Source organism: Aegilops tauschii, chromosome 7 (genome assembly GCF_002575655.3).
Source record: "Aegilops tauschii subsp. strangulata cultivar AL8/78 chromosome 7, Aet v6.0, whole genome shotgun sequence".
In the NCBI taxonomy this organism is placed as follows: domain Eukaryota; kingdom Viridiplantae; phylum Streptophyta; class Magnoliopsida; order Poales; family Poaceae; genus Aegilops; species Aegilops tauschii.
The window spans coordinates 442373614-442390245 of record NC_053041.3 but is presented as its reverse complement, the minus strand read 5'-3'; the positions used below and the strand labels follow the sequence as shown (position 1 = coordinate 442390245).

The following is a 16632-nucleotide window of genomic DNA, read 5'->3' as shown; positions in this document are numbered from 1 at the left end:
ATTAAACTAAGTCTAAAAAACAAAGTCTCAGCTTGGAGCGGCCGGGGCGGCGGGGCAGAGCGTCCGGGGCGGCGGGCCGGCGCGGCCTGGCGGGGTGGCCGGGGCGGTGAGGAGGCCCGGGCCGGCGCGGCCGGGCGGCCACGCAGCGCGGACGGGGCCTGGCGGCGAGGCGGGCCGGGGCGGCCCGGCGCGGGCCGGGGCTGCGCGGCGAGGCGTGGCGGCCGGGGCGGGGCGGGGCGGCGGCGCGGGGTTTGGATGAGCGGAGAGGGAGAGAGAGGGGTAAGGCGAGGGCATTTCGTTAGATAGGGCATAGCTCTTTGCCGTCCGCTAGCAGACGGCAAAGCGCCTAGCTAACGGACGTTAGTTTGGCCACTTTCTTTGCCGTCTGCTAGCGGACGGCAAAGTTTCGTCGCCATCAGCTAGCGGACGACAAAGAAAGTGGTCGTTAGCTGCCTCTTGCTAGTGGTCCACCCTGCCTCTTTGCCGTCAGCTAGCTGACTTCAAAGATGGGGCTGACGCAAACACTTTCTTTGCCGTCAGCTGCTTCTTTGCCATCAGTTTTCTTTAAGCTGATGGCAAAGACCCTCTTTGCCATCAGGTAGCTGACGGCAAAGAAACGACTGACGGAAAAGTTCCTGATTCCAGTAGTGCACGGTTGTACTTGCCCAAGAACCAGACCCACTACACATAACCAAGACTCTCGCAGATTGTACCCCTACCCAGTTGGACAGAGAACGAGCTACACCCCTTCTAACCCCAACCCCAGCAGATAGTAACCCAGTTCCAGTTGACACAGCACTGTCTCCACCACAGAGCACCCAAACACGAGCATTTAGTAAGGGAACTGCAGTGCCCAAAGCACGAGGACCACCAATCCGAATCCCAACTCAATGCTTAAAGCAGAAGAAGAATTGTTCTCAGGTCACGTTCTGTAGCTATGGTTCATACTCCTTTGCTCTTGCATCACTGTATTTACTCATACCAACTATTTTCAAATTTGAAGGATGGAATTGAAACTCCAATGGCGCAACAGGTATGTTTTAAACCTGTATCTTTAACTGGTTTGCTGTTGTAACTTGCTCTATGTTGATTTCAGTTTCAATTGAATAAACAGTTATGTTCTCATGTCATGCACATTACAAGTGTTGTTATTGCTATGTAGTTTCCCACACTTATACTGTCTATTCTGCTTTGTCTTGAACAAATATTATTTGAACTGTGTCTCTATCTTGATTTGGCAACAAAAACTAGCATGATATAGACCATACAATGACCATGGTACATAGATATATGTTTGTTTCATGCTGTTATCCTGTCCATTTTACTACTGAACTGATTTACCAAAATGAATTTCATATACAACATGGTAAACCTGTGATGTGTCTGCTTATTTCTCTTTTAGAATGCAGACAAAATATTGAAGAAGAGTACCCCGTTATGCAATGGTAAAGAAAGTAATGCAGATAAGGTTCAAGATAGTGAGACATCCGTGTTGGTCTCCAAGAAAGCTGATAAAAACTATCTTGACGATAGTGAGACAACCCAAAAGTTCTGTCTTGATGTAGTGTTCGAGTTACTGGCCACTACTGCTGTCACAAGCTCTTCGAACTCACTGCCTGAATCAGTTCGTCTTCTTCAGTCTCAACTTCAAGTTGAAAGACGTCGATCAGATGTGCTGCGATAGGAAGCCGAAGGACTGAGGAAGTCCCTGCAGAATTCAGATGCATACTTTCTGGTGCAACAACAAGCGCTGGAGGATTTAAGCGCCAAACAAGAGAAAGTTAATAAGCTTGCTAACCATCTTGCCAGCATTATGGTACCTAGGATATTGTTTCTTGAGCTCTTCTGAAGTGGTTTCAGTTCTGAACTTGTTTTGCTACGGTGTTTACTTGCACTGGTCGCCAACTTTGACAACCAGTGTATGTGATATGCTACTTTGTTCCCTATATTTGCATTGGTGGCGAACTTTGATGCCCAGTGGATGTAATATGTGTAATAGCCATGATAGCCTAGCGCAAGTTGCTTGCATATTTATATCCTTGTTGTCTTCTTTATTTGTTTGCTTATAGTCAGTGCAGTTCTTTTTCCGTGATTTGCTAGTGGCCACAATAACCTATTTTTTAAAAATAGGCCACAATAACCATGGGCTACATATTTACTGTAGTGACCATGGGCCTCCTAAGGGCCGTAGAAACAATGGGCCTTCTACGGGTCATAGAAACAATGGACCTTCTACGGGCCATGGCATCAATGGGCCGTATGATCGATGGGCCAAACATGGGCCAATAACAGACCGCATTATGGGCCGTAAATGGGCTAGAGTTGGAATCATCCATTCATGGGCTGACCATAACGGGCCGTCGTTAATCGGTCGTATTTGGTGACGTTATGAAAATGGCCCAACGGATTAACGGGCCACAAACGGGCTGAATGTAACGACGGGCTGAATTTGGACCACAAGCAGAAAAGGCCAATAACGAGCCGTAAGTAACCGAATGCTGGAAATGAGCCCAAGAATAAATGGGCCCTGAGAAGGCCGAAAGATAACACGGGGTGGAAACGGCCCAATGGAATAATGGGCCGTTAATGGGTATAAAGCGGTACACTATTCATTACGGCCCAGTTTCACCATGAGCCGTTAATGGGCCAAGAGTTACAAAGGGCCTCATATGGGCCGAAAGACGTCATGGGCCATACATGGGCCGGAAGTTACAACGGGCTGGAATCATATTGGACTGCCCAGATGAAGCTACCGGGCTTAATTCCGATAGGATGTAAAGGGCCGTAAGTTAGCGGGCCGTAAATAGGCTATATACGAACATGCCGTTAACAGGCTTTCCGTGGTCCGGCCCGCTACCTTTTGACCAAGTCAAATGGGCCGGCCTTTTCATCGGAATGGGCCTTTGTTGGGCTGTGCCACATGTCGACGTATCATAGGCGTCTCCTGCCCAATGAATGGATGACATGTGTCCCAACGGTGAGCCAACACGTGGTTCCTCCGGCCAATGAGAATTTTACACGTGGAAAATCTCCATTGGTGCGGACTATTAACGAGTTATCGGATCCAAGCGACACATCTTCTTGAGATTGACGAAGTCATGACAGATGCCTTCATTATCAACAAGAACGTCTCCTCCCATTGAACGCACATCGTTGGAAGACCTAAAATAAATTTAGCAAAATGCGAGCACTGGTGCCAAATCTAGGACTGGAATCCTGGTGGGCCAAGGATACCACTGTCCTCCTAACCACATCCACGGGTTGGTTCGCAATTTTTACGAATTAGTTGAACGCCTCTAGGTGTAGCATTATTCAATTAGATGAACAATTTTCACAAGCCATCTGAAAACTTCCATTGAATATTGTCTCTTGCTAAACACAATTCTTGCAAAATCCTGAACCTATTTTTTACTGAAATTTGGGGATTCAGATAGAAGATTTTGTTTTGTAAGGGTATTCAGATTTGTTTTTTGAGCAACAAGGGCATTCAGATAGAAGATACCGTTATTATACACACGTCAATAAAAAACATGGGCTCGTCTGGTGGACCGGTCCATTAGCATCTCCCAGTAAGAAAAAACAGCCTGGGCACTTATCGCCGTGGATGCAAAGATGGCCCAATAAATGGCCCAAGTGGCCGATATAGGTGTACCTCAAAACCCTAGGCTTCCATATATAACTTGACTCTCCACAATTCCCTGTCTCCGCCGCCGCAGCTTTCGTCTCCCGGATTTCGCCGCCGCAGCCGCTCACCGCCCACGCCTCCTACCCGTCGACGAGATGGTAAGCTTCTTCTATTCTTCGCCCCTCCTTTCATACAAACACCCAAAACATGTTTCCTTTGCTGATTGTCCGCGTAGATCTGCGGTATACTGTAGAAATTGTTCCTTTCAGAGGATCCCTGGTTACGTATTCTTGCTGGATTTGTTCCGGCGAGATCCTAGTGTGTGCTTGATGCTAAATCGCAAGGTCCTAGCCGTGTCAAGTCAAGCACCGTCGAATCCTCTTGGTCCATTTGCGTTATATCCTTCGGTTGCCCGCCAATCATCTGTTCTTTCGTTCGATTCGAACTTGCGGGTACCCGATACTGTAACAAGCCTTGTTCATAATATGACATGGATTTGTTGTAGTTCGGATCAAAAGCTAAGGCTAGAAAGTCCCAGAGTGAGATGAGGACGCTTTAGTGGAATGTTATTAGTTGCATTGTCTCGAAAATGAATGTATTTAGTTGTCATTATTATTTCTCTGATGATTTGATACGCGATACTTTACTCATCAAACCTGCCGTGCTGTTTAGTACTTTTGAGTTGCCCAACAACCCAGGTTATATCACGTTGATTAGTTTTAGTAGGCAGTTGTCTAATTTTTTGCTTTTGCCATTTCTTCTCAGACGAAGCGCACCAAGAAGGCTGGTATTGTCGGCAAATATGGTATGAAATTATGAAGCTTTGCCAATTCTCTTATTTATCCATTTTTGGTACTTCTTGAAACTAACCTGCACAATTATAGGTACCCGTTATGGTGCCAGTTTGCGTAAGCAGATCAAGAAGATGGAGGTGTCTCAGCACTCCAAGTACTTCTGTGAGTTCTGTGGGAAGGTATATCTTCTGTCACCCTGCTTGTGTATCATTTCATATCAGTTGTGGCCCAAATTCTGATGCTTGTTGATGTTCATCATGATATGTTATCATTGCTTAAAGTTTTCTCCTATGGCAGCATTATTTTGCTGTGTCCATCTTGAACTTAAGTTCATATCTTGAGCTAGGCTATACCTATATATAATATCTTATATGCTTTTTGGTAGTATCATTTTGCAAGGCTATGTGAATGATACATTTATTTATTTATGTTCTAGTTTGTATAGTTCCATCATAGAAACAAAAGGGACATTGATCTCGTTTGGACATCTCACCATATACTGTATGTTCCCAACTGTAGAGTAGTTTGATCACAGCAATCTGTGCTGTAACTGTTTGTTACTCCATTTGCCTCCATTTCAGTATATTTAACCAGTTCTTCAATTTTTGTTATATCCTAAAAGTCCTTTGTCTTGATTCTCCCTTTACTGTATACTCTTACCAGTTTGCTGTGAAGAGGAAAGCAGTTGGAATTTGGGGATGCAAGGACTGTGGGAAGGTGAAGGCTGGCGGTGCTTACACTATGAAGTATGTTCTCATCATCTGCTTCTCATTTTTTCCAAATTACCCATTGGTTTGCCCATATTATGTTGCTGATCTTGCAATATGTGTTTGCAGCACTGCCAGTGCGGTCACTGTCAGGAGCACTATCCGTCGTTTGAGGGAGCAGACTGAAGCATAAGTTGCTACTAGTGTTTTGTCCTAGTGAATCATCTGGGATTTCGCAGTTTAGACGATACTTTGGATTCAGTTCCATTGGCTGTTTAGTCAAGGATTATCTTTGTACTTGGTGCGATGATGTTCTGTTATGTTATTCTCCCACCCTTTTGTTGCCTGATTCCACTCTGATTTACTGTGGATTCTATTTGCCTTCTGCTATCCGTGCTATCTTGACGATTAGCTATTGAAGTCAGCTCAAATATTTGCACAAGCGAGATGTGACCCACCTTAGGGCGTCCATATGGTTGGTTGTTTTCTTTTTCATAATGAACTGCACGCTTCCGAAAACTGGGTTTTGCCACACCTACTCTATTGAACGGTAGTAATTCAGTTAAGTGCTTACTAGGTTGGCTCGTTTTTTGTTACCCTATTGAATGGCGATGAGGATTCAGACATGGATGATGTAGTCTCTGAGGACGAGTGCCCAACACCGGTTTGTTGGCTCGTGATTGGCCATATTCATACTTAGAAGGAATATGGCGATTTTTTGTTCTACAAGAACAGGAGGAACGCGTGGGATCTTGCGCAGTGTTTAGAATTGAGATTGAGAGAGACAGAGACAATCGAATGGAATAAATCAGTGTATACTTTATTGATGATGTTATCACATATATATACAGTTTGAGGGGATGCCACTAGAGAGGTGTCTGTACAGAGAGACGCCTATCCAGCGAACCAGGGATTAATCCCTTAATTAATCCTAACACTCCTCCTAATCACTGCTTTATTTCTTGAAAGGCTCCTTAAAAAACCCTGTGCGAAAAATGTGAGGAGTATAGTCTTTGATATATTGCCAAAACTCCTTCAAACCCGGTGGGAAAAATAAGGAGAAAGTGATGCAACATATAATGGTTATTGTCTATTTTAACTTAATACGAGAAAACTCATAGAGTTTAGAGGACAATAAATATGTCGTATATACTTTCTTAAAAACCCCGGTGGGAAAAACAGAAAATATGACATATGGTCTTGTGTTGATATTACCTCACTAAAAACCTTTATGAGAACCTATAAAGTAAACTCATAAAGGGAAAAAGAGTATAATATGATGCTTTTAACAGGAATAATTCAGGAAGATACCCCCCCTGATTCTTGCATATTCCGAAGTCGTCATATACCAATTCCATGAACACATTTCTGGAACATAGAAGTTGGTAGAGACCTGGTGAACAAATCAGTCGCATGATTTGACTTGCAAGATATGCAATATAGTGATATTGCTTATTACGTAACATGTTTGCATCCGGGCAACACAAGAAACATTATCATTGAGATAATGGTTGGTGGATGTAGCCACGAGGTCTGTTTCGAAGACTTCATGAGAGGGCTACCACACCTAGTAGGAACACTAAGCTTGTCTACGATCTGACATTGTGGGGATCTGATCGATGTATCCAATGATATCGGTGTTCACATTTCTGTGAAACTGAAAAACCAGGACAAGATGTTTGATGCCTTGGAGATATCGAAAGATATTCTTGAGTACCAACCAATTGTGTTTGGTGGAACCAATGGCATTATGGAACATTGAGTCCCAATATCTCATTTCCGTCACCTCTTGGTCTAAATAGATCTTTCTCTACGTCTAGAGAATGAACTACCATGGGAGTTATGGATGGATAAGATTTGTCCACAATGAATTTCTCCAATATATTATGGATATAGACAACATGGTATACCATAATGTATGAATGAAGGTGCTCAATTTGTAATAACGAGCGACATTTTGGTTTACCCAAATCCTTCATTTTAAATTCCGTCATTTAGATGATTACATGTGTCCTTATTGCAGACACACAAACATGGATAATCATCATTGTATGAGTAATCCTTGTGTATAAGGAACTCACTAAGTCGGTTGTACCATATATACCGATAACAATAAGTCGTATGGTGACTTACTGATTTTTACACAATGTATGTTGCATTTTGCATTTCATTTAGAAGTGAGATTCCATCAGGAATCAATCATATATGTCTGAATCTAGTGATCCACATGTATATGTAATCACTACATCTATCAACTGCACAGATAGATGATTTTGTACTGCCAATGATACAAGTTATCGGAATGAGATTCCACCTCTGGAGAATAGTTGGGTATCTGCGTGAACCCTTGTGCTACAATACTTGCTCTTTGTTTCACCACCTCGTTGTTCTCATTTTTGTTTCCAGAAGGAAACTAGTATAGGTATTGCTTATGAATACCTTCCCATTATTGAGCAAGATCATTTCTACCTAGATTATACCCTTTGCTTGAGTTCAGTCTGAGTGTTGTTCACACTTTGCCATGGCCATGGTCTTTAGATATGAATCATTCGAAAGGTTTTGCAATCTAGTTGAGAAATGTATGTTGACAATTGTAGACTTTTGGTTATATGTTTCTCCAAAACCTATATATCAATATAGAGTTGATGGAAATATCGTTATCCATGGTGACTGCTCGCGATTTCCCAATGCGGCTGAGTCGGGTATTCCGATGACCCGGTCATTGTGTGCATTATGACCTGGGTTGGTGGAGGTTTCCCATCCACTGGGTGTATACTACCCATTAGGTGTCTGCCAATGTGAAGTTGACTTGCATTTACTGATTCACAGGCCTTGATATCCTTGCTTGCGAGAAGCTGAATCCTGATGTACTTCTGCCATACATCTCCCCCTGTTGCTTTGAACGGGGAGTGGAGTGGATTTTGTTGGTACCTACACTCTTTCAGGCGTACTTTTGCAGGATTGTAGGATTGTGTGACACCTTTATAGTCAGTAAATGAATCTGGCAGATTATTTGCAATATGCTGCAAATCTTCTGAACGCATGGTTCAGCTCTTTGAGTACGTGGATATGAGGCAGAAATATGTTGAACATTCCACTAATTTCCTAGCATTCTTTATGGTACTTGAATTCTCCCCCTAATGCCTGGAAATATTCCTCATTGAATCAACATACTGGCCTTGAATAACTCCCCACGTGAGGGGCTTGAGGTATTGACGGTAATACAATTATTCCTCACATAGATCCCAACTATATATTGAGGGGCCAATGATGTATGTCGGGGTGGTGATATCGGTGTGTAACCGAATTACCGTAGATAGGAAATACTTGGTAGATTTCCACGTATCAAAGACAGAGGGGAATAATATTATGCAGTTTGGTCATGAGCGTGTAAAACTACATGACTCCAACGTAAAGTTGGTAATTTGCAATTCTAGAGTAAAGATAATGCAATGAGCTTAACTTCTTTGAATAAAGGATTCTACCAAACCATTTTGAGTCTAGACATTAGGACAAATTGCTAAACTTCAATCTGAGGGCCATAGAGAAAGGCACTCAAGGAGAATTCTGCAATGCTATCCATACAATTTTCTTGAAATCGATGTCAGGATAATGAGCCAATGGTTTTGTGTGAATAAAGCACACACTTAAGACCATCATGTAGATATGTCTTTTAGAACCACGGAATACCTGAATAGTCTAGTCAATGGATGGGAAGGGCCACTTACCTCAACTTGATGCATTTAAGGAGTCTGAGTGGTTCAGCTTAGACTTTAAGGTGTGCGAGCCTTAAAATTAGCTTCCTTGTGTCACTTGTAGTGCACATAAAATCCAAATGTTGTTAGAATTTAGCATCATAATAATCATAAATTATTGGAATTGCTGATAGTTTCGGTTTCAACCCAATGTCTCGATGACCAAGGCGAGTATGCCAAGTTTATCATATACAAGACATTCTGGAAAACTATCTTGGATGCAACATGTGGTATGGGCTTTGTAGTATGTGTAGTGCAATCTAGATGATACATAGAGAATGTGCTTGCCGTATTCATTGCATATGGTAAAGAGAAGTTATTTCTCTTTGTTATCATCATAAGTTTCGCTATGGAAACTATTTTGACGGATACCTCCATAGTTTAGTAGGGTACGAGTTAAACGTGGGAAGCAATAAAGCATCCCGATGTTACTCGAGTACCCAGAGGGATAGTAATTATGACTCGAGTTGAGCCAAAAAATACCTCATCGCGTCTAGGAATTTTAAAATATCTCCTTTCTCTCAATGAGTGGAAACATTGGACTTCCCTGAGTATAGAGTTTGTGGTGCATATGTCCACAAGGCACATATCATTTTTCATCGGATTGACTCCCGTAGAAATCTATATATAAACATGAAGATTCTCAATATAAAAATCACTGTCATATATATAGAATACATACAAATGTATTTGTACCAAAGTGCTGATACAATACATTGTGATATACAATATATGATGACGACAATACTTATGTTGTTGTCACAACATAGTAAATGGACATTAATTATATTGACCACTTAGGAGATTGAAAGACTATTCATAGTCTCCAAACATGTCGGTTGAGGCATATCAACCATCACATTCTCCGTGCCCATAGGGTCCCGTCACAGCTGGTGATGTCGGATTGAAGGTTGAAGTAAGATTCAAACCTTTGCCCTTGAGGTTCATTGTATCCCAGGAATTGCTGATACAGAATAACCAGATGCTGAGATATGAATCTAATGCCTTATGATATATAAGACACAATTTTTCTGTTAGTGCTGTGATCCTGACCAGAGGTGAATCCAGGATTGCACACATTATCCCACGAGACACAAGAGCAATCAAGATGTCCATGGCCCAGATAGGGTGGTGGTGGCCATTGAGGGCGAATGCCTCAAACTCTATAGCCATATGTTACCTCTATGGATAAACCAGAGATAATTAATTTACAGCCAGTAAATTAAAGACCATCATGATTAGTGTTGTAATGAACTTAGCAAAATCAAAGGAAATTTCAACAAGTTGGCTTGAAACCTTAGTGTGAATCTCAAATTGTTAAGTATGGCATGTTGTAGATAATCTCCAAAAGAAATTTTGGAGTAGATCTAGCCATATTAGCGGAGTATAAGATACTCACACTTCGAATGCCTTATGTCATAACTTAATTAAAATGCATGGGAGAGCACATTGGCAATCATAATGTCAAAATGACAAAATGTAGGCGTAAATAGTAGGTGTAGATAAATCTACACTCTACCTCATGATCCCAAAACATCAATTTGAGGAAATCACCTTGAATTTTGCATCTGTATTTGCAAGAAATTGAAAATCTCAATTGCAAATAGACGTATTATTCTCGACATGTGTTTAACATGGAAATAGATACATCATAGAAATATTCCAGAATACCTCGTACTCAACGGAAAAACAGTACTGCAGAGGTACTGAATTTATCTTTGCAAGAGATTAAAAATCTCTATTGCGAATGGACGTAATTAATCTCAACACGTGATAAACGTGGAAATGTTTTACATCAACTTAAGATCTGGAATACATCCCGGTACTCAACAGAAAATACTACTAATGTAGTGAATAATAATGATGTTGCAAACTTGATGCTCAAGTGAAAAACTTGAATTGTATAGACCTCAAATTAAAATGAGATGATCTTGTATCAAGTTGTAAGATAATTCAGCGAGGTGAATTAATAATTTGCGAGAGAAAACTGATCTCAATCGCAATAAGATTGTTTTGCAAGAAAATAATAATTCTCAATCGCAAATCTATATTATTGTGCGAGAAAACTTAATCTCAATCGCAGAACAATGTCATTGTACCGGTAAACAACATGTTATAGGTCAAGCAAATAACAGCCACATATTTCTGGAATTTCAAAACTCTACAGAAAATGGGCTAATAGCAGATCTATACATGTCTTAAACGTCACAAATGCTAATGAATAGCAAATGATGTAAGACACAAGTTTTGGCCTATTCCGAAAATAGGTAAAGCCACTAGGGCTATATCGCAAAACTCGTGAAGAGATAAGGGATAGGAACTCTGAACGTCCCCAATGATTTCCACCGAGACGCAGCCCAGCTTCTCCATGCCGCCGTGGCCATGTGCTGCTGCCGCCGCATAGGGGGGGGGGTGGCTGCACCGTGCACTGTCGGCAGTTGGTCCAGGCCGCGACACCACCCGTCGGGAGATAGTGGTCGAGGGCATCGCCTCGCCGTTGTCATGGTCTGCGACTTCGCCGAGGTTGCCGCCTGCGCGTGCAGGTTGCGGTCCTCGGGCACTCTGCGCCGGAGGACGTCGGCATGCCGCGCATCGGAAATCGAGGCCGAGCAGAGCGTCGAGGGGGCGCCAACGCACCGCGTGCTGAGGAGCGCCGAGCGGTTGACGGCGAGCGTCACCGCGCCACACGTCGGGGCTGCCGTTGCCCTGCGCGTCTCCACGTGATGGAGGCAGGGAGTCGGGGTCAAGCGCCTGAGGGCCCGCCACCGTTTCCGACGCCAGAGGCCAAGCCGGTGGTGCCGGTGTTCCAGTCCATCATGGGGCCGAGGCCAGACGAAGCCGATGCCGTCCTCATTGACGTTCTTGATGGCCTGATGGCGACAAGCGCCACCACCAAGTCCAGAGACGATGGTAATTAAGTGAGGAATTTTACCTTTCCTTGATTCGTTCTCGAATTTTTTCGGATCGATGAACGCCAATGCCCCTGTTCTTCGTTCTCTTGTTCATTCCCTGTAGGGTATCGCTCTCAAAGAGGCAGTTAGAAATCGAGAGATTTCTGTCGTGACCGTGCACGGGGCGAGGCTGCCGCTTGGAAGCGCTTGCGCCGGGCTGATGGCCGCCGCGGTAGCGGGCGCCACCACGCCAAACCGAGGGCTGCGGTAGTTGAACTCGCGAGCGAGCGAGGTCGTAGCCAGGCGCCGATAGAATTGCTCCGCCGGGAGCGTGCTGATAACGTGTTTAGAATTGAGATTGAGAGAGACAGAGACAATCGAATGGAATAAATCAGTGTATACTTTATTGATGATGTGATCACATATATATACAGTTTGAGGGGATGCCACTAGAGACTGTACAGAGAGACGCCTGTCCAGCGAACCGACGCGACAGTTGCCAAAGCAACTGCTGCGGTTAGATAAAGCAGGGATTAATCCCTTAATTAATCCTAACATGCAGGATGTCAAGTTTAGATCCCTCGGTGATAATATGTGTACTATGCAACTTACATGTCTTGGGGACTGGGTTAAAGTAATGGAAGGAGGGCCGTGGCCCTTCCGCGGTAATCCAGTGCCCACGGCTCCGTATGATGGTTTCTCAAAGCCATCGACGATTGATGTGCATAGTTTCAAAATTTGGGTCCAAATTCATGATTTACCGGATGGATTTGAGCCGCTGGGTCAAAGCCCTATCTGCCAATGTTGGAGAGTTCTATTCCATGGATAATCAAGGTAGAGATTTTACAGGAAACTACTACAGAGTTAGGGCGGTGCTTGATGTGAGAAAAAAAACTAAAGAATCATGTGTCCATTGTTAGGGAGAAGAAGAGCCAGATTTTCAAGATCAAATATGAACGACTTCCTGACTGGTGCGTAGTTTGTGGCATGATTGGGCACTTGCATACAGAGCATGGCAAAAACCCGACGTCAGCCTTGATCTTCATGGAATTACGTGCTTATTGGGGAGCTGGAGGAGGGAATCGAGGTGCTGCACGTGTTGATGAGAACCGTCGTCCTAATGCAAAGAGTCTCAAGAGGATGGCATTGCTATGGAGACAGAGGCAAAGAAGAACGACGAAATGGAAACTGAGGTTGATACAGATCCGAACAGAAAGAGGGTTGGAGAGGATTAACCAGGGACTGTGGCTCTTGGGACGCAACTGTTGCTACCAAGTATCGGAACTGCTATACCCACTAGCCCCCACCGAAACATGATCCAAAGAGAATCAGGATGACTCAGACTAGAAACGACTCAAAAAATTCGTCATCATTGGCGGGTTCCTTCAAGGAACGCCGTTGGGACAAATGAATCTAATCAGTTGGAATGACTTGGGGACCCCAGGACAGTTCGCGAGATAACGACTATCACCCGATCGCATTCCCCCATGTTTGTCTTTCTTGGCGAGACTAGACAAAAAGCTTCAAAGATTAAAAAAGTGCGAAACTCGTCTAGGTCTGAAGGGTTTTGAGGGCTTTGATAGTAATGGGTATGAGTGGTGGGCTTGCCTTTTATTGGCATGAGAGTTGTTCAGTTGAGTCCTAGATAAGGAAGATCATTATATTGCTGCCTTGATCTGTACTAGTGATGATTCAGAGCAGTGGAGACTGACGTTGATCTACGGTGAGCTGCAGGTGGAGAACCGACATCTTGTGTGGACAAAACTTCAGAATTTGAAGTATGTTAGTGACCGACCTGGCTTGTCGTAGGAGATTTTAACGAGGCGTTGTGGGACTTTGAGCACTTTTCAGCTACACCAAGACCGGAAGCTCAAATGGTTGCATTCCGTGATACTTTGGAAATTTGTGAGCTAACTGGTCTTGGTTTCAATGGCTTGCCCTTTACATATGATAACAGAAGGGCTGCTGGATGTAAGTTCGTTTGTACAAAGCTACAACCACAAATTCATGGAGGAATATTTTTCCCTTTTATTCGGTACAACATGTGACTTCACCTTGTTCTGATCATGTTGCACTTGTGGTAAAGGGCGAACCTAAAAATACTCATGAAGCACCCAAAGCTCGGCGATATGAAGTACTCTGGGAAAGAGATGGTTCATTGCCGGATGTGATTAAACAAGCATGGGAAGCTGTGGGGTCGGTAGCCAGACTTGATCAATTACAGGCGGCTCTGTCCAAGACCATGGGTACCCTAAATGCTTGGAGTAATAAATAATTTGGTAATGTATCCAGAGAGCTAGCAAAATCTCGTTCTCAGCTTGATGAACTCATTAATATGAATGCGGATATGCAGGATCTTCGTAGGGTCATTGACGAAATGAATGAGCTGCTGTATCAGGAAGAAATGATGTGGATGCAGAGATCATGAATAATAATGGTTCAAAGAGAGTGATCAAAATACATTTTTTTTCAAAGCAAGGCTGTGTGGAGAGAGGAAGAATAGAATCCGTTCTTTCACTGATAGCATTGGGGGTTTTCACTATGAGTTTGGGGAGATGGCCGCTTTGACGAATGCGTATTTCCAAGATATTTTTTTGCCGACCCATCGCTTGATGCCTCCCTGGTTCTTGATCTCTTGGAACCTAGGGTGTCTAAGGCAAAGAATGAGCGGCTGTGTGCTACCTTTAGTGACAAGGAGATCACGGATGCTCTATTTCAGATAGGTCTGTTGAAGGCCCCAGGGCCGGATGGGTTCCCAGCTAGATTTTTTCAGCGGAACTGGAGCACTCTTCGGGAAAGTGTGATTATTTCTGTCAAGAGTTTTTTAGGACTGGAATCATGCCGGAAGGTGTTGAGGATATATACCTTAGAGTCACCCGCCAGGAGGGGCCGGGTTACTCATATGGTCATTGCCAGAAGCCCGGCGCCAAGCTTGAAGACGGTGGGCCAAAGATGGGCTTAAGACACGGATATGGCTTAAGGCCCGTAGTTACAATCATTATCATGGTGGAACTTGTAGTGTAAGGCAAGAATAGTTGAGAGTCCGAGCCGGACACTCTTATGAGCCGGCCGGGACTCTGAGAGCGGCTGGGCGTCAGCCTCCCTATATAAAGGGACAACTCGGCAGCGGTTTAGGGATAAGCAAGATCTTATCGAGAGCCAGGCATAGCTGTTTAGCCCCCTGGTCATCGAACCCTAATCAATACCACCTCAAACTGGACGTAGGCTTTTACCTTCACCGTAAGGGGCCGAACCAGTATAAACCCTCGTGTTCCTTGTCCCACTTAACCCCTTCAAGCTTCCTAGTTGCGATGGCTCCACGACTAAGTCCTAGTTCGAGGACATCTGCCGTGACAATTCCACGACAGTTGGCGCCCACCGTGGGGCCGGCGCATGGTGGATTTGAGTTCTTGAAGGGCAGCTTTGAAGGGCTCAAGGGATACGCTGTGGGCCGGATGACCAAGAGTCGTCGCGGCAAGCTCTACATCGACGATGCAAACTGGGGCCCCGACGCCGGCTCAATTGAGTACGGGTACCGGGTCCCCTTCGGCGGAATTCATGTTTTCATTGGCAGGATTGGTGAGCCGGGCCTTGAGCCGGATCTCTGCGCCGATCTCATCGAGACGGCTCAGCATGCACGACCCGCCCGGGCCCGGCCTGCCTTAAGGCATGCTTTTGTGGGATGTATCCATGGAGGGCCCTCTGATCGATCTGGATCTGGTGATGAGGCGGCCGCCGGCTCTGACGGCGAGTCATCCACCGATGAGTCAAACTCGTTGTATCAACTTCAAGATGGCAGGCTCATGGGTTGTTCCGATGGTGACAGTATTCCGGACCCGTTTGAGCCGCCAGGTCAGGTTGGAGTCTTTATGGCCGGTGCACAGCCTGTTCAGAACCCTGCTGCTGGAGCGGGAAACCCGGTGCCCTCGCCGGCTCAGGTGCTAATGGATCTCACGGACAAGATGACGGCCCTGTTAACCGCCACGGTTGACCCGGCGGATCAAGCTCAACATGATGCGGAGGTGGCGCAGTTAAAATTGGATCTGGTGAAAGCTAAGGAGGATCTGGCAGCGGAAGGGATCAGGATGGCTGCGGAAAGGGCGGCTCTCGACGCCCAAACCCAGTTGATTCAAGCACAGTCCTTCCGGCTCACGATGGATCAGAACGCGTCCAATGAAGTCATGAGAAGGAGGCATCAAAAGGCCCAATCTCGACTCCCTCCGGTTTACGATCCACGCAACCTCTTCAACACGCCAGGTGCAGGGTCTAGTAACCCGCCAGGGGTCATAGTGCCCGGGTCTGGGACCCCTATTCAGCCAATAGTGATGGGGCCTCCCCAGGTGCCCCCTGCCCCGCCTCAGTACGTGCCAATACCCCCGGGTCATTATAATAACCCACTGGAGAACATGGTTGCCGCGGCAGCACGGCTGGTGGCTCTCCCAGTTGACGGCGACTCTCCGACGGCTATTGAAACCCGCCGGGTCAGGGAACTCCTTCAGACAGCACTGGCGCAGCAAGAGGCGTACTCCTACAGCCGGGACAGGATCCACTCGACCCCTCGCCCAGGCCGGAGCCCGAGTTACAGCAGACACATGGTCTCAGCGACCGGCTCAAGTAACGTCCGACGCCATGACCCGCCCCCCTGGCCATGGCCCGGCTCATAATGGAGCCTTTCACGCAGCAGACCAGGACAGAGCGCGGCAAGAGGCGGAGCAGGTGCCTCAGTTGACGGCTTACCAAACCCCCCCGGCTTATCCGACGACTTCCGTCGACGCGGGTATCCCTACCAGGACTGGGGGTGTCCCTTGTTTGGTGCCAGCTATCCGCAATGAACGTCTACCCAAGGACTTCAAAGGCCCT

At 45.3% G+C, this 16632-nt stretch overlaps 1 protein-coding gene across 1 annotated transcript; it reads left to right on the top strand.

Moving 5' to 3' along the window:
- The first annotated feature begins 3635 nt into the window (after positions 1–3635).
- Positions 3636–5568, top strand: LOC109743912 (large ribosomal subunit protein eL43z). Its single transcript, XM_020303002.4, has 5 exons — positions 3636–3783; positions 4391–4430; positions 4510–4598; positions 5083–5165; positions 5256–5568. The coding sequence occupies exons 1-5, from the start codon at positions 3781–3783 to the stop codon at positions 5317–5319; spliced, it is 279 nt and encodes a 92-aa protein (XP_020158591.1). The 5' UTR covers positions 3636–3780; the 3' UTR covers positions 5320–5568.
- Positions 5569–16632: the final 11064 nt, after the last annotated feature.

Coding starts and splice junctions, on each gene's coding strand:
- LOC109743912 (XM_020303002.4), top strand. Junction 4,599..5,082: donor TCTGTGAGTTCTGTGGGAAG/GTATATCTTCTG, acceptor TACTCTTACCAG/TTTGCTGTGAAGAGGAAAGC. Junction 5,166..5,255: donor GGCGGTGCTTACACTATGAA/GTATGTTCTCAT, acceptor ATGTGTTTGCAG/CACTGCCAGTGCGGTCACTG.